The following is an 18,072-nucleotide window of genomic DNA, read 5'->3' as shown; positions in this document are numbered from 1 at the left end:
GCATTTTATTGGTTTTCTTTCAGAATCCTACAAAAAGCAAAGTTAAAAACCAAGTCCCTGGCAAGAAAGTGAACACCTCCTCTTTCCCGAGAGCCCCCCACCTCTCCCCCTGTTCCCTAGCTGGGTCAGTACTTGTTTCATGGGCATGGAGGGCTTGCTACTTTCATCCCCCACCAAGTCCCAAAAGGGGAAAGACCTACCACCTAGCAACCCCCTGCCCCTCAGCCCCATCCCCCACATGTTGATCCTGGTCACAGAAAGCCAAGGTAAGAATTATTGCGATCCAGTAAGAGTTCTGAACCCCAGAAGGCCATGGCCAGGGCACAGTCCATGAAGAATGCTTCGTCCTCCTGCTCGGTGCCCCCTTGGAACCCTGTTGGGCCCAGTACCTGGGAGTAGAGAAAGAAATCAATGAAAACCCATCACCTTCAACCCAATTGCCCCAGGAACAAGAGAATCAAGGCTGACACATAAGGTTGAGCAGGTTGTACGTAGCACAAAGATGCCCCATCTAAGCAGGCACCATTATCCTTATGGACATCATGTATAGGTCTTATATTTATCACAGACATTTATTGTAAACAGGGCAAGCAGCCTCCCTGTCCCACATTCCTGCTGTTACCACCTCACTCCCAGAGGTCAGCTGCATACTCTCAGTCCAGGGAGAATCAGAGGTCAGGGCTTTATCCGGTAGCTGGTGCAGATAAATACAATCAGACTTGAAGGGGCAGCGGCCATTCCCCTGCATGAAGAACCGACATCGGATCTGGCTATGAGAGGACAGAAGGAGAGAAGACCATTACTTCAAGCCCTGTTGCCCCAGGAACAAGGAGCACTGAAGGCTGACGCGTAAGGCTGGGTAGGTTGTACGTAGCACAAAGGCACCACTTGTACGCAGTCACCGCTGGCATCATGGTGTAGATTTTACATTTATTACAACTATTTTCCAGCAGATGGCAGTAAAGTGTCTTAAGGGGGGGTGCCTTTCTCTAAGTCTCCACAAAGTTCATTTGGGCTAGCTGGGCATCTCTTTTCCTTCTTTGAACTAAGTTTCAACAATACCACCAAGAAAAGATAATCCTAAAATGTGTCTCTGTAACCAACTTAAAACAATGTCCTGTTCTGAGGAGTGGGCTTATGATTTGGCAATTGCTAGCTAATGAAATGAAATTGATGCCCTTTCTCTTCTTCCTCCTCCTATTTACTCAAACCTGGCGACAGAACCCCCTCCATCTGGATAGCCTACAAAAACCCCACACGCAACCTATCTACATTTCCCATCAGCTTCCTTCTCTTCACCCTCATGGGACAGTGACAGTCCTGGGACCACCTATGCTGAAAGTATTAGGCCTCTTAAATCTTCCTTCTAACCTCATGGTCACTTGGCCCCTTCCTCTCAATACCCCCCATTCCTTCCAGTATGCACTAGGAGTCAGAATGCTTGGCTTCAAACCCCACTTTCTCACTTAAGTCATACAGACCATGCCTCAGTGTCTTCTTCTGCAGCATGAGGATCTTAGGACGCCCTACTTCACAGAGTTTATAATGTGCAAAGTCTGTCATATATAATAAGCCCTTCATCTACATCATCTCCTATCCTACCTGGGCCTGGGTGCTCCCTTTTGGCTTAGACAACTTCTAAAGACTCCCGACTGGTACCCCAGATGCCAATATCTCCTCACTTTGACCTGTCTCTGCCTGGAGTGCTCTCACTTTTCTCCTCCAGAGGAGCCCCCTCCTCCAACCCACAGCTCAAATACTTCCTCCTCTGTGAGACTCACCCAAGAGCTTTTCCCCACTTTGTTGAGTCAGCTGTTATAGTTCACAGCAAAATCCGGTGCCTTCTCAACAAGGTCGAATGTGTCACAGGTAGAGACAAGACCTTCTTTTTTGATCCCACCCTTTATCCAAATAGACTTTGCATATGTAGCATATAATAAGCCCTTTGGGAAGGTGAAATTAAGAGCCTGGAATTGTAGTTAATTCCAGATCTGGATGTATGCCCACCCTCCACAAGAGATTAAAACCTACTGACTTTTTCCCTGTCTCCAAGGGCTGCCTTTTGGTCTCTTTCTCAGAGACCCCATGTTTTCAAAGATCATCTACACAAACAAGATTCATATCAATTTATCTCCTTGCTTAAAAAAAAAAAAATCAGAAGTAAAAGCCAAGGAGGGTTTCTCATTGCACTGAGAAAAACAGTTACCCTGCATTGACCTTGACCTTGAGCCAGGCTGGAAGGCTTGATCTGCTGTCTCGGTCACTCATCATTATTTATTGGGCTTTCTGAAATAGTGGAAATAGCTCACATCCTGTCAATAGCTGCCATCTCTATCATTCTGAACTTCTGGGATTTGGGGGATCCCAGGCTGGGAACCACGGCTGAGCCAGAATGGAGCAGAGGCTGTCTTCTCCTCTTCCCTAACCTGGGTCATGGTCCCCCTGCCAGCCTCACCTGGTCCGAGCCTTGAAGTTTCTGATGAGTTGCTCCTTCTCAGCCCCCTCGCTCACCCAGAATTTGTGGGGGATGATGTAGCTGGAATGGACACGGCACTGGGGACAGGCCCTGCCGAGGCGGGGTGGGAGAACAGTCACAAGCCCTCACCTCTCTGAGGCGTCTCCCTCCCTCCCTCCCAGGCTCCTCCTGACACTGACTTGATGACAGCCAGCGGGAAGTTCTGTTGGCTTTTCCGCCAGGTGCGCAGGCAGCCCAGGCAGTGGGCGTGGGTGCAGTTGGGTAGGATGCCGAAGATCCGCTCGGCCTCTGGCTTGTCCCACACCTTGTCCATGCAGATGCCACACACGACGTCCCGACTGTCCTGCTCCCTCTGCAGCCACACACAGGGTCAGGGCACATCCATGTCCACCCCCTCCCCCGACGCATACACACTGCCATCCCCAATACAGCCCAGGAACCATACAGCCCTCCTCCAGCTGGCCCGGGCATCTCAGAGGTCCAGCATGGCATCCTCTGCCACTGCCCCTCCCCCGCTACCTGCTGCAGCTCCAGGCCCAGGCTCTGAAGTGGGGCCATGAGCTCCCGGACAGGGTCTGACTTAGGCTGAGGCTCCTGGGAGTAACAGTGATCGTCGTCAGCAGCTGTTGGGGAAAACTGGATCCATTCATTCATTTACTCATTCGTGTAACATCTGCTGAGTGTCTGCTGCACATAGAGCTCTATGGGCACACAAAGTCTTGCCCCCAAGTAACTGGGAATCCAGTCAGAAGCGTAGGTCTCTAATACACCATTTACAGCTATGCTGTCCTATACAGCAGCCGCTGGCCACATGTGGCTGTTGAGCACCTGAAATGCAGCTACTCTGAACTGAGATTTTGAAGCTCAGTACCAGAAAGGACTCTAAAATATTCCATTAATAACTTTTTATATTGATTACATGTTGGGATGATTTTGGATATATGTTTTTTGATATATTGGGTTAAATAAAATATAATATTAAAATTAAATTTCACCTGTTGCTTTTTACTTTTTGAATGTGGCTCCTAGAAAAATGTAAATTTCAGGGGCACCTGGGTGGCTCAGTCAGTTAAGCATCTGACTCTTGATTTCAGCTCAGGTCATGATCTCATGGTTCGTGAGCGTGAGCCCTGCATCAGGCTCTGAACTGACAGCACAGAGCCTGCTTGGGATCCTCTCTCTCTCTCTCTCTGCCTCTCCCTCTCTCTCTAAATAAACATTAAAAAAAAATTTAATGAAAAAATGTAGATTGCATATGTGAATTACAACCACTTTAGAAAACAGCTGGGCACGTCCTGAAAATATTAAACATGGAGTTACCATGCGATCCAGCAATTCTACTCCTAGGTATATAGCAAAGAAATGAGATACACGTCCACACAAAAACTTGTATACGTGCACGCTCACAGCAACATTATTCATAATAGTCAAAAAACAAAACAACCCAAAGGTCCATCAACTGACGAATTAATAAAACAAAATGTAGTATTTTCATATAACAGAATAGCATTTGAGCATAAAAAGGAATGAAGTACCGATTCGTGCTACAACATGGATGAACCCAGAAAATGTGATGCTAAGTCAAAGAAGCCAGACACGAAGGGCCATATAGTGGGATTCCATTTATATGAAGTGTCTAGAACAGGCAAATCCATAGAGACAGAAAGTAGACTGGTGGTTTCTAGGGGCAGGGAGGAGTGGGGGAGAGGGAGTGGTTGGCTCATGGGTTTCCTTTTGGGGTGAGGAAAATCTTCTAAAATTAGATAGTGGTGATGTTTATAGAACTCTGAATATACTATATCAATTCTTTTTTTAAAATGTTTTATTTGAGAGAGAGAGAGAGATATCAAGCAGAGAAGGGGCAGAGAGAGAAGGAGAGAGAATCCCAAGCAGGCAGAGCCTGATGCAGGGCTCGATCCCACGAACTGTGATTATGACCTGAGCCAAGATCAAGAGTCGGTCGCTTAACCAACTGAGCCACCCAGGCATCCCTGAATATACTATATTACGTTGGATTGTATACTTTAAACTGGTGAATTTGTGAATTATATCTCACTAAAGCTGTTAAATTATATAGGTGACTTGTGTTCCAGCTGGACAGCACTGAATTAGAATAATTTAAAAAATAACTGCTAACATTTAGTGTTTACTCTGTGCCAGGTACTGTGTGCTAAGCACATCACATTTATGAATTCACTGCACCCTCACAAGACCTGAGACAGGTACTGTTATCACTGAGGACACAGAGGTCCAGAGAGGTTAAGTGACTTATCCAAGCCCACACAGCTACTAAGTGGCAGAGCCGGCATTTGAGACTAGGTGGTTTGACTCCTCAGGCACCATGAAATTCTGCTTCTAGCACACAGACAACAACAGAGCTGGAGGTAAGTTTCCCTCTAGCTGGGAATCTTGAGGTGGGAAAGAGGTAAAAGGAGATATAAACCTTGCTCAGAGACAGCACAGGAACCCTGGTCTCAGATCCCACTTGTGCCCACCTGCAGGGCCCCTGATGACTCACATGGTGGTGACGGGGACTTCCAGGAACTGCCATCAACCTCCTCCGCCTTGCCGGCCAACCCCACCAGGCCAGGCTCCATACCCCAGCAGGCCCCCGGCCAGTCCCAACCCACAGCCACAGAGGGCAGGTAGGTGGGCTCGGAGCCCCTGCGGGTCAGCCCCAGCCGGGGTCTTGGCAGGGTGACACGTGGCTCCGAGTGGCGCCGGCCCCATTCCAGGTGGCCAGGGGGCTGAGGGTGCTGATAGCTGCAGTGGGAAAGAGAAGAGTGAGGAGACACGGCTAGATCCGCCAGGGCTCAGAGCTAGCTCAGCCTAGAAGTCGGAACTGAGAGGGGAGAGGAGGCTTTGGGAAGATGCGTGGTCCATGAAGGGATGATCCTTCCTGTGTCCCCCACCCTATTCTCTATTTGAGGACAAGGGCTGCTTACCTGCATTGATCTCCGTGGAAGCAGAAGCCTCTCTGGAAGTATCTGCAGACCTGGGACACCTTTCTGTCTTGAGCGATGTAGCAGCTCAACCCCCAGCGACAGGCCCCTCGGGCGAATGTCCTAAGAGATTGTCTGAGTCATGCTCAACCTCGTTTTAGTTCCTGCCTTTGTAATCCTTAGAGAGAGAGGCTGTAGGATAGCTGAACACAGGCTCTGGAGTTGGTCCTGTGTTCAAATCCTGCCCCTTCTAGGGAGCCCTGGGTGGGTAACTCAAACTTTCCTAAAGCTTGGTTTCCTCACTCTTAAAAAAAGAGGGCACCTGGGTGGCTTCATCAGTTAAGCATCTGACTCTTGATTTCAGCTCAGTTCGTGATTTCACAGTTCATGAGATTGAGCCCCGTGATGACAGCATGGAGCCTGCTTGGGATTCTGTCTTTCTGCCTCTCCCCTGCCTGTGCTTCCTCTCCCTCTCTTTCAAAACAAACAAACAAACAAACAAACAAACAAACAAACAAAAAGAGTTAACAATGCCTCTTTGTTACCTCAGAGTTGTTGCAAAGTTTTTGTTTTTTTTTTTTTAACATTTATTCATTTTTGAGAGACAGAGACAGAGCATGAGCAGGGGAGGGGCAGAGAGAGAAGGAGACACAGAATCCGAAGCGGGGTCTAGGCTCTGAGCTGTCAGCACAGACCCCAAAATGGGACTTGAACCTACAGAGTGTGAGATCATGTCCTGAAGTCAGATGCTTCACCGACTGAGCCACCCAGGCACCCTGCAAGGGGTTTTTTTGTTTTGTTTTGTTTTTTAAGGTTTTGCACAAGGCACTTAGTGAGTGCTCAGTAAATCATAGTGATTACTATTCTGTCCTCCAAGTACAGAGTCTTGTAGGTTCTGGAATCAGAACTCTGGGTTCAAATTCTGCTACTAGGACCAGCTTCATGGGCGTGGATATTTAGTCACACAGGGGCCCAACACTTGCTTTAATGATCTGCTGTTGCCCACCTGAAATGATTAAATTTTTTAACAAGGGCCGTGATGTTCATTTTGAATGGGGGCCCACAGATTACACAGCCTGTTCTGCCTGATACCGCTACTTCTTGGTTGCTTGAGCTTGGACAGCCTTTTTATGCCTCAGTTTCTTCACTTGTAAAATGGCGATATTTGTACCTATTTCATGAGGGATGTCAAATGTAAATGAGATAATATATGTGAGACACCTGGCCTATAGCAAGGCCTCAATAAAATAATAGCTGTTGTCTTCCTCATCATCACTATTACAGGGGCTTTTGAGGGTCAAGGTGGGAGATGGAGAAGGGAAGGAGGAGGCTGGGTTGGACAGGTGTTTGTTAAGAATCTACCACATGTTCAGGCCTGGGCCAGGGCTCTGGGACAGCGGTCCACTTTTGTCATGTGCTTCCTTGCCTGGAGGGCGAATGAGGCCACACATGAGGTGGGCAGGGCATCAGGGATGGGGACAGAGGCTTTATTCTAGTCCCAAGAGAACACAGATTGCCAACCCGAGCTAAGGGTCTGCCATAGACTGGTGGGCACCACTCCCTCAAGAATGTCCAATGGTGAGAGGCCCCAGCAGAGAAGTAGGCCAAGGGAAAAAAAGATGGGCGACAGGACTTGTTGGTGAGGGTTCCAGATTGTGGGGCACGTGGTCGTTCATATACAACGATGGTGTGGAACTCCTGGATGAGGAACCTGCCTATGGAGCTCCTGCTGAGGTGACAGAGCACACAACCAAGAAACCAGGGCCAGGACTAGCGGGAGGAGAGTGGGTACTCACCTCAGACACAACAACTCAGGGGATGCCAAAAAAACAAACAAACTAACAAACAAACAAAAAACCTCACCAATAAAAGAAATCATATTTTAAAGATCAAAATTAACGCAAAAAAAAATCTACACTGGACAAATATCAAACTTTTAAACAAAGAGAGGGTTCAACGCCACACAAGCTATTTGCCTCCCCGGCCCTGCAAGGACACAAGTAACCAGGACAAACACAGACTGTGAAAAGGGCTCAGACAGAAACAAATGGCTGGCAAGGTGGGCACTCGACAGGGTGGTCAGGGAAGGCCTTTGAGTGTAATGTAAGATCACTAAACAGTACTTTTTGATGAGAGTACTATGTAATTTTTGCCATTTAATTCAGAGGAAATGCAAAGAATTCAGTGCCCCAGCAGAACAAATCACCTTTCATTCCCATCCACTTATTTATGTGAACAAGATTTCATAGTGCTTCCATTTACAAAAACTGAAAATAGAAACTGATGTTGGGGCACCTGGGTCGGTCAGTCATTTTAGCATCTGACTTCAACTCAGGTCATGATCTTGGGTTTGTGGGTTCAAGCCCCATATTGGGCTCTGTGCTGACAACTCAGAGCCTGGAGATTGCTTCAGATTCTGTGTCTCTCTCTCTCTCTCTGCTCCTCTCCTGTTCACACTCTCTCTCTCAAAAATAAATAAACATTTAAAAAATTAAAAAAAAAAAAGAAATTGATGTTGAACGTTGGCTTATTCTAGCAATAAGTAATATTTATATCCATGGATACATGAGCTTTCTGGGGAGCAGAAAAAAAAAGCAACTGTTCCATCTACCTCAGGAGAAAATTTTCTAAAGAAAATTCTTTGTTATTTAGTAATTAACTGTTCAGGTTATTTGGATCAGTTGAGTACTACCAATAACTAAATCCAGAAAAAAAATTAATTTTGTTTCACAAATATCTTTGTTGCAGAAACATATAATATTGTGATCAGCAAAAGACAGTATCTGAGAATAAAAATATGTTAGGATAAAATTTTGGGGGAAAGTGAAATGGAGGAGGCATGCAAGGAGAAAAGGGAATTATGTAAAACTCTAAGAACCTGTATATATTTTTTTTCTCTTTTCTTTTTTCTTTCTTTCTTTTTTTTTTTTTTTTTTTTTTTTAGATGGATAACATTGGATACATGGAAAGAAGAATGGACTTATTCACATCTAGCCGCTTACCTGCCATTACTGGTCTGCCTACACAGCAAGTGTAGGACCCAAAGCAAGCAGGATTCAGATTTCTACCCAGAGCTACAGCCTGCCCCAGCCCAGTGCTCTGTGGTGCCTTGTAATCATCCTCACTGCCTGGCTTGGAAAAAATGAGAAGCTGCTACAGGAAGATTGAGGGCAAGTTCTTGTGGGCTGAGGGCTTTGAACACATCCCTCAAAATATTGCCTGAAGGGCCAGCCTTGGAAAGGAAAGATTCAGAAATGACAAAATGCATTTGATTTAGTGATGTAACTTGTCTCTAAAAACATCTTTTAAAAATAGCTTCTGGAATTTTTTAACAAGTAATTGTTTTATTTTAAAATGGGACTATTTGTAATACTTTAGAGACGATCATTTTTTGCAACAATTCACATTACCACGTAAACCAGTAGGTAACGTGAAGTGTGGAGGGGACATGCGGTTGTCCAAATTTCTTTTAGGAGGTTTGTGGAAGGTGCCTGGTCTGCTCTGTTTCTGCTCCCAATTACCATGTCGGGGGAGTAAACACGAAAAGACTGGGTTGGGGTAGGGACCAGACCAGTAGGTGACAACCAAAGTTCAGCAGGGCTGAGGATGGGGGAGGTGGAAAAGAAGAGTCACCATGGAAGGGGGGTGATCCTAGAGCAACAGCCAGTAACCCTCAGAGAAAGGGTTTGCAGGTCTCCTCTTCAACAATGGAAGCCTCCAGAAGGAGAGATGTGCTAGGAAAACTTTGCCTTTCCCTAAAGACCACCAATGAGGCCAACTTCCAGGACTGCCAAAACAGGGGCCACCAAACTAACTCCTGAGAGGCTCGGTGACCGGAGGTCTCCAAGCACATCCACGGGGGGCTCAGCCCCTTGGATGAGGCACAAGAAAAGGGGCTAGGGGCTTTGTGATCAAAGCCACATTTGAGTAACTCTTCCTTCTATATTTTCTTAAAGCCATGTTGTGTATTGCTTACTGTATGTGAACGTATTAAAGGCTCTGGTAAGCCCCGCAAAGGAACCTATTTGATTTAACCCAGCATTGCTTAAACCTATTTTTATCGTTAATTGTTTAGGCCCTCCACCCCCACACTCTTAACGTACTGATGAAACACATTTTGTTTTTGGAAATGTCAAATTAGTTCATTGAATCCTCAAAACAAGCCTTAAAGTCAGGAGTCATTTTTTTGTTTTGTTTTCAAAAGCTGAGGCTCAGAGAAGTAAAGTAACTGGCCTGGGCCCCGGAACAAGAGCCAGGACCATACAACCCAGGTGCCCTCATTCAGCCCAATCATCCTCTAAGTAAACAAGATTGACTTGTCAGGGGTGAGGTCTGCCGGCTTTGGGAAATTTCTCAAGTCAAGGTCTGAGGTCAAGGAGGAGGGACAGAGCAGCAGGAGATCATAGGTAATCCAGGCCTGGGGAGGCAGCCAAAGGGCCTTGGTGTTTGGGGTGCTGGAGCCTTGGACCCCTGAGTAGTGAGCCTGGGGAATCAGGACTGCACTGTGGGGGGCTGGGTACAGGAGGAGGGACTGAGGAATTTAGGGTTGGGTATGGTACAGGGGGAGGTGGAGCCTGCCAGATGAGCCCTCTGACTGGGGTTTTTAGAACTGAGGGCCCAAACTTAGTCTAGGCTGTCACCTTCCTGTCCAAAGCTCAGGAAGGAACAATTGACAATCTCCTTCAGTAAACATCTGTGCCTTCCTCTTGCTACCTAGCTGCCTTTCTTCCCAGCCTGGGAAAACCACTTCCCTCTGAGACCCTAAGATCTACAAGTATCCCATCCTTACCCAAATTTCAGTTCTCTCTGGGGGAACTGAGCTCTTCAAACTGTTGGTAAAATGAAGTTAGGCTAAGGTATGAATGTTTGAGTCAGCATGCCCCAGAGAATGACTCTCTAATGGTGTAATGTTCAACCTGATATGTTTCCATTTAAATGTTTATGAACACCTGGCTTCATGCTAAATTCTGGGGCTAGAGAAGTGACCAGGTCATTGGATCCCACCCACAGGGAGATACTTGGTATTCCTGGGCAGAGAAACCTTTGCTGGGTGGAAGAGAAAGAAGGCAAGTGGGGAATACCTGTTCTAAATGATCAGACCTGAGCTAGCCCTGACTCAGCTGTGCAGCCTTGGTGTGCCTTTTCTCCTCTCTGGTCTCAGTCTCCTCCTCTGGACAATGAGGGCATGGGAAATGATCTCTAGACCCTTCTAACATTGGGGTGGGGCAAGGAAACCCCTCCTCCCCCTGATGCACCCCAAATTCTTAGAGACTGGGCTTTCAAAGGCCAGGCCAAACCTCAAAGACTTTTCTCCCACCTTCCCCATGTACCCTGAGGCCCATACCCCTACCTGCATGGACGCTGGGAGTGGGGGCTGCTGTCTTTACCATGGCCGCTGCCATCTGACTCTGTGGGGTCCATTCCAGCTGTAGCCACTAGTGAACGTCAAGCAGGCCTGCTCCAATGCTCCTTTATCCCGCCCTCTCCAGGCCGGGCCCAAAGGAGGAGGGGCTCCACAGCCAGGCCTGCCCCTTCCCTTGGCCGCAGGCCTGCAGGAAGGAGGGATGGAGGGCAGAGGCAGGATGGCTGGGAGGCTCTGGCGTTGAACTGCCCAGTCCAGGCTCCAGGCTGTGGGTGGGGTGGGGCACGAGGACCTTCAGGGATCCCTAGGTGATTACTGAAGGAAACTGGTGAATGGGTTAAAACTTTAAGGGTCCAGGAAGGCAGGATAACTTGGGAGGAGATATAAGGACCTGGGACCCAGGGCCAAAGTTCTCAGAGGCTCGAGTCTTGGGGCTGAGGAACTAACTTGTGGTATCTGAGGGAAGTTTATAATAGAGGAGGCCAGAGGGGGGCCTCCCCCAACTCCAGGCTACATAAACTCCACAGGTGGAGCTGAGGTTGGTGGAGAAATCAGAGGGCGGGCTGGGAGGCTTGGGAGCCTTCGGGAGTTGGTGTGAGCCAGGCATGGGGTACAGGGAGGCCTGTTCCAGAGGGGCCGTGTACTAGACAGATCCAAGAGACTCTGGGGACCTGCCTCCAAGACCAAGACTTTTTCTTTCTAGAAAAAGTCACCGTGGCCTGGTCTTGAAGCCAGTTTGCTATCCTGATCGTAAGAAATTAGAACAGTGTTGGTGCCTCAGAAAGGGCTACCATGAGAGGTGGCCAGGAGGGGGCTTGCCCAAGGCTTTATTCAAGGAGGACACCTCGAATCGGATGATACTAAATCCGCCAAACAGAGCATCCATCTTGGGCAGCATAAAGCCCTGGTGTATTCAAAAGCTTGTAGTGGGGGGAGAGCAATGGGCTGGGCCCATTGAGGATGGGGAGATAGGGCAAGGGGGACCATGAGCTTTAAGAGTCTTTCCCTTCCCATTCTATTTCTTTTATTTTTTAAAGTAATCTCTACACCCAACGTGGGGCTCAGACTCACAACCCCAAGATCAAGAATTGCATGCTCCACTGACTGAGCCAGCCAGGCACCCTCTGGTTCTATTTCTCTTTTCTTTCTTTCTTTCTTTCTTTCTTTTCTTTCTTCTTTTTTAATTTTTAAATGTTTGCTTGTTTTTGAGAGAGAGACAGAGAGAGAAAGTGGGAGTGGGGGAGGGGCAGAAGATCCAAAGCGGGCTCTGCTCTGACAGCAGTGAACCCAACATGGGGTTCAAATTCATGAACCATGAGATCATGACCTAAGCTGAAGTCGGACACCCAACTGACTGAGCCACCCAGGTGCCCCTGGTTCTATTTCTAATACCCCCTCAAGTCCCATCTAATACCCCCTTAACTCCTCCAGAGCCCCTGTTGTCTCCGCTAGACTGCACTGCCCTGGGTGGAAGAGAAGTTTAAAAAGACCAAATGAGAGGAATTCACTTAAAAGGTAAAGCAGAGGGGTGCCTGGACGGCTCAGTTGGTTGAGCATCTGACTCTTGATTTTGGCTCAGGTCGCAATCTCACGGTTCATGGGTTCAGGCCCCACTGAGAGTGCAGAGCCTGCTTGAGATTCTCTCTCTCCCTTCTCTCTGCCCTTCCCCTGCTCTCTCACTCAAATAAGTAAACACTTTTTATAAAGTTAAAGGAGAAGTTTTAAAATTAAATTTAAACAACTTCTTATATCTATCAGTAAATTGAGACCATAGACTGGGAAACCAATAATCTTGGACATCTTTGTTATTTCTTTTACTTTTGCTGGATCAAAATTATTTATAAGGCCACTGCTTTAACCACTGAGCTATGGAGCCCGTTTTGGATCAAAATTATTTTTTTTTTTAATTTTAAGTTTTTATTTTAATTCCATTTAGTTAGCATACAATGCAATAGTAGTTTCAGGTGTACAATATAATGATTCAACACTTCCGTACGTCACTTGGTGCTCATCACAAGTGGCCTCCTTAATCTCCATCACCTGTTTCACCCATTTCCTCCCCCCCCCCCCCCACCTGCCCTCTGGTAACCGTCATTCTCTATAGTTAAAGAGTCTGTTTCTTGGTTTGTCTCTTTTTTTCTCTTTGTTCCTTTGTTTTGTTTCTTAAATTCCACATATGAGTGAGATGGTATGCTATTTGTCTTTCTCTGACTGACTTATTTTGCCTAACATATTCTCTAGTTTCATCCACATCATTGCAAATGGATCAAAATTATTTTTAAAAATTTGGGGGGGTGTGACTGGGTAGCTTGGTCGGTTAAGCATCAACTCTTGATGTCTGCTCAGGTCATGATCTCAGGGTTCATGAGATTGAGCCCCGCATGGGGCTCTGAGCTAACAGTGAGGAGCCTGCTTGGGTTTCTCTCTCTCCTTTCTCTCTGCTCCTCTCCCACTCTCTCTCTTTCTTAAAATAAATAAACTTGAAAAATGTTTTATAGGTGCTGCCAATCTTCCCTCTATGGAGACTATGTCCATTTATACTCCTACCAACAACATGAGAGTGCCTGTTTTTGCACACCCCTGCCAACACAATGTTATCAAACTTGTTAGTATTTGGTAATTTGGTAATTAAACAAACAGTATCTCATTTAGTTTGAATTTATATATCTCTATGAATGAAATTAAGCATCTTCTCAAATGTTTGTTTTTAAAGTAATCTCTACACCCAGCATGGGGCTTGAACTCACAATCCAGAGATCAAGAGTTGTACACTCTACCACCTGAGCCAGCCAGGCGCCCCCTAGCATCTTTTCATATGTTTCAGAGGCCTTTCTTTCTCTATTGATTTCCTTTGCCCATTTTCCTAACAGGTTGTTGACATTTTACTCACTGATTTATAGGTGTTCTTTATTTATTAAGGAAACTAGTTCTCTGATTATGCCACACCTTTTTTCACATGGTTGACTTAAAGTGTTTTATGGTTTTTGCCCCAGGAAGAAAATTTTAAGATTTTTCATTTTTTATCTGATAGATTCTAAGTTTTGTATATGCTGCATGAAAAGTAGAAAGTTTTGTGTATACAATACACTTTGGTCTATCTATCCACTTTATATAAAAATCTTTCCCCATGTGTTTCTTCTAGTTCTTTAAAAAAATTTTTTTTAAGTTTATTCATTTTTGAGAGAGAGAGAGAGAGAGAGAGAGAGAGAGACAGAGCGTGAGTGGAGGAGGGGCAGAGGGAGAGGGAGACACAGAATCCAAAGCAGGCTCTGGGCTCTGAGCTGTCAGCACAGAGCCTGACACAGGCCTAAAACCCATAACCTCGAGATCATGACCTGAGCCAAAGAAGTCGGACCCTTAACCGACTGAGTCACCCAGGTGTCCCAAGTTCTTTTTTTTTTTTAAACATTGTATAAATATATCAAGTATATCCATTGTCCTGTTGATGAACACTATTTCGTTTCCAAGTTTTTGTTATTGCTGCAGTGAAAATGCATAGGAGTCTGTATAATTTAGAGGGTCTCACTTTAGGGTGTGTGTCAGGTTGGCTTCTCCAGTAAATACATTTGGAGGTTTACGTGCAGGACACTCACTAGGGAGTGCTCTTTGGTACAACAGCTGTAAGGAATTGGAAAGAAGCAGGATGGTATGGAGAGAAGTTAAACTGCATTGTAGTTACAACAGAAGCCTCAACTCTGGAGCTGGGGTGATTCTTCAGGCTGTCCCAAACTAGTTCAGGGTAGGCACGCCTCAGTGGCTCTGTCGGTAAAGCGTCCAACTTCGGCTCAGGTCATGATCTCGCTGTTCCTGAGTTCAAGCCCCACGTCGGGCTCTGCCCCACTGACAGCTCGGAGCCTGGGGTCTGTTTCAGATTCTGTCTCCTTCTTTCTCTCTGCCCCTCCCCTGCTTGTGCTCTCTCTCTCTCTCTCAAAATAAACATACGTTAAAAAAAATTAAAAATGAAACTAGTTCAGGGTAGCTTGGCTTCATAGCCCAGTGTTAGCTATAGGCTACCCCTGGGGATGTGCTTATCCTGGGCAAGGCAACTCCTTTGAGCAAGAGCACTTTCCTGAGAGGAAGTCAGCTGTGAGCCCAGCGGCCGTGGAAACTAGTGCCTGGGTTCTGGGTGGTAGAACCTCTTGGAAGCTCCACAGCCTCCATAGGCACAGTCACATTTTCGCTTTTTTTTGTTTGTTTGTTTTAGACAGAGAGGGAGACAGAGAGGGGGACAGAGGATCCAAAGCAGGATCCAGGCTCCAAACTGTCAGCACAGAGCCCAACACCAGGCTCAAACCCATGAACCAGGAGACCATGACCTAAGCCGAAGTCAGATGCTCAACTGACTGAGCTCTTCAGGCACCCCTAGCTTTTCTAGGTTTTGCCAACTTGTTTTTCAAGTGGATTATACCAATTTCTATTCCCTTCTCAGCATATAAGAATTTGTACTGCTATTCTTTCTGTCGACATTTTCTATGTTGGTCTTCCATACTATTTTCTGGGATATTTCCATAGATCCTTCTTGTGGTGCAAAAATGATCTCTTTGATGGTGTCTAACCTGTTTTGTTTAACTCTTTTTTTTTCCCTTTTTCCCCCTGGAAGTTCCAGGTATTTCTTTTAAAATGTTTCTTTTTGGGGGCCTTAGTTGGTTAACTGTCTGACTTTAGCTCAGGTCATGATCTCGCAGTTCATGAATTCAAGCTCCACATCAGGCTCTCTGCTGTCAGCAGAGCCCCCTTCAGATCCTCTGTCTTCCTCTTTCTCTGTCCCTCCCCCACTCGCACGCACTCACTCTCTCTCTGAAAAATAAATAAACATTAAAAAAAAATGTTCCTTTTCTTGGGGGTGTCTGGGTGACTCAGTTGGTTGAGTGTCCTTGATTTCTGCTCAGGTCATGATCCCAGGTTGTGGGATGGAGCCCCACGTTGGGCTCTGTGTTGAGTGTGGAGCCTACTTGGGATTCTCTCTCTCTCTAATAAAAAAATAAAAATAAAATAAATACAATGTTTATTTCTTTCTTAGAAAACAAACTGCTCCTTACAGTGTTGATTTTTTTCTTTGTATTTTTTTTTTTTTAAATTTTTTTTTCAACGTTTTTTATTTATTTTTGGGACAGAGAGAGACAGAGCATGAACGGGGGAGGGGCAGAGAGAGAGGGAGACACAGAATCGGAAACAGGCTCCAGGCTCCGAGCCATCAGCCCAGAGCCTGACGCGGGGCTCGAACTCACGGACCGCGAAATCGTGACCTGGCTGAAGTCGGACGCTTAACCGACTGCGCCACCCAGGCGCCCCTTTTTCTTTGTATTTTTTAAAAATATAAAAGTTATTTATGATTTTATTTTTTTATGTAATCTCTACTCCCAGTGTAGGGCTCAAACTCATGACCCCGAGATCAAGAGTTGCATGCTCTCCTGACAGAGCCAGGCAGGCGCCTTTATTTATTTATTTACTTACTTTTTTTTTTTTTTTTTTAATTTATTTTTGAGACAGAGAGAGACAGAGCATGAGCAGGGGAGGGGCAGAGAGAGAGGGAGACACAGAACCCGAAGCAGGCTCCAGGCTCTGAGCTGTCAGCACAGAGCCCAACGTGGGGCTCGAACTCACGGAGTGTGAGATCATGACCTGAGCTGAAGTCAGACACTCAACCGACTGAGCCACCCAGGCGCCCCTATTTATTTCTTATAATGTATTCAAGTTATATTTTTGGATGTCCTGGGGGTTCTAATTTCACTGGTTGTTATGGCTACGTATTTTCATGCAGGATTATTTTCTTCATTTTTGTAATTTTGTGGGAATTCTCAACTGCCAGTATGTGTCCTCCAGAAAGGTTTTGCATGTTTCTTCCAGGCTCCCCAGGGATATTACCAGCCTGAGACCCCATTTCTTCCTTCCTTCCTTTCTTTCTTCTTCCTCCCTCCCTCTCTCTCTCTTCCTTCCTTCCCTTCTTTCCTTCCTTCCTTCCTTCCTTCCTTCCTTCCTTCCTTCCTTCCTTATAAGCTCCATACCCAATGTGGGGCTTAAATTCACGACCCTGAGATTAAGAGTCGCATGCTCCACTGACTGAGTCAGCCAGGCACCCCTCTCTTCGTATTTTTTCTCTCTCTCTTCCTTCCCTCCTTCGTATTTATTTATTTTGAGAGAGAGAGAGAAAGAGAGAAAGAGAGAGAGAGAGAGAGAGAGAGAGAGAGAGAGAGAGCTTGAGTAGGGGAGGGGCAGAGAGAGAGGGAGAGAGAGAATCCCAAGCAGGCTCCACACTGTCAGTGCAAGAGCCCCTAACATGGGGCTTGATCCCAGGAACCATGAGATCATGACTGCAGCCAAAATCAAGAGCTTAGTTGGCTGAGCCACCCAAGCACCCCTTTCTTTCTTTCTTTTTCAAAAAAATAATTTCAGAAGTTTTAAAGAACTATCACAACGATAGTATCTTCTAATTCTCTTAAGGTTGCTTTCTTCTCTTTTAGTCTAAATATTTGATTCACTTATTGTTCTGAGCATCATCAAAAGGAGACTGGGTGACTATTGCTCCCTAAGTTTTGCTCACAGGTAAAAAGCAGATGGCCTAAGGCCCTGGAACAGTATGCCTCATTCCAGCTGAGTGACCCCAGCCACACTTGCTAATCTCTCATTGTGCCTCACCTGCAAAACGGGCAGGTGATAGTATTTACCTTAGGGTAGTGGTGAGAATTAAGAGGTGATGTATATAGAATGCCTGGCTCAAAATAGGTGCTTAATAAAGAATATCACTTAGTGATAGCAATAATAAGGTGCCAGAGCGAAGAGATGCTATCTCTTTACAGCACCAGAAGCCAGGTAACAATAGAAAGCTGGTGGGGTGCCTGGTTGGCTCAGTTGGTAGAACATGGGATTCTTGATCTTGGTGTTATAAGTTTGAGACCCACACTGGGTGTCAAGATTACATTAAAAATAAAATCTTACAAAAATAAAGAAAACTGGTACTGAGACTTACCTTCTCCTCCCTGAACTGAGTGTTATTTAGTTATTTGGTATCCTCTGTCCTTACCTCTTTAGCACTGGGAAGAGGACTGGCCTTTAACAGCTGAGCTAGTCTTCAACTATTTTTCTACCGCCTAGTGTGTGGGAAAGGAGAGGGAAGTGAGAAAAAGAAACCAAGCAGATCAGCAAGCAAGGCTATCAATTTCAGAGATGCCCCTGTTCCAAGCATTCCTCGTCCTGCTCCTCACTTCCTCCTGTTCCCCTGGGACTGTCACTCTCCTGGCTGAGATGAACCTCATGGGACTTGACAGTTCAGATCACTCTGGCCAGTAACAGAG

At 46.1% G+C, this 18,072-nt stretch overlaps 1 protein-coding gene and 1 long non-coding RNA gene across 2 annotated transcripts; one reads left to right on the top strand and one right to left on the bottom strand.

Moving 5' to 3' along the window:
- Window positions 1-273: 273 nt before the first annotated feature.
- Window positions 274-2,789, bottom strand: LOC132666971 (putative E3 ubiquitin-protein ligase makorin-1). The gene is made up of 4 exons (XM_078446842.2): window positions 2,656-2,789; window positions 2,456-2,566; window positions 652-770; window positions 274-389 (listed from the first exon to the last, which is right to left on the bottom strand). Exons 1-4 carry the CDS (start codon window positions 2,787-2,789, stop codon window positions 274-276), a joined length of 480 nt encoding a protein of 159 aa, XP_078302968.2.
- Window positions 764-10,130, top strand: LOC132666973 (uncharacterized). The gene is made up of 4 exons (XR_009604923.3): window positions 764-859; window positions 4,637-4,860; window positions 4,978-5,121; window positions 8,363-10,130. It is a non-coding gene; the product is annotated as an uncharacterized LOC132666973 (long non-coding RNA).
- Window positions 10,131-18,072: the final 7,942 nt, after the last annotated feature.

This window comes from Panthera onca, chromosome B2 (assembly GCF_046562875.1).
Source record: "Panthera onca isolate mPanOnc1 chromosome B2, mPanOnc1 haplotype 2, whole genome shotgun sequence".
Classification (NCBI taxonomy): domain Eukaryota; kingdom Metazoa; phylum Chordata; class Mammalia; order Carnivora; family Felidae; genus Panthera; species Panthera onca.
Note: the sequence above shows the minus strand (reverse complement) of the source record. Positions and strands in the feature narration are given on the sequence as shown.

Coding starts and splice junctions, on each gene's coding strand:
- LOC132666971 (XM_078446842.2), bottom strand. CDS start 2,789: ATGGACAAGGTGTGGGACAAGCCAGAGGCCGAGCGGATCTTCGGCATC. Junction 2,567..2,655: donor TTCCCGCTGGCTGTCATCAA/GTCAGTGTCAGG, acceptor CCGCCTCGGCAG/GGCCTGTCCCCAGTGCCGTG. Junction 771..2,455: donor AACTTCAAGGCTCGGACCAG/GTGAGGCTGGCA, acceptor GTCCTCTCATAG/CCAGATCCGATGTCGGTTCT.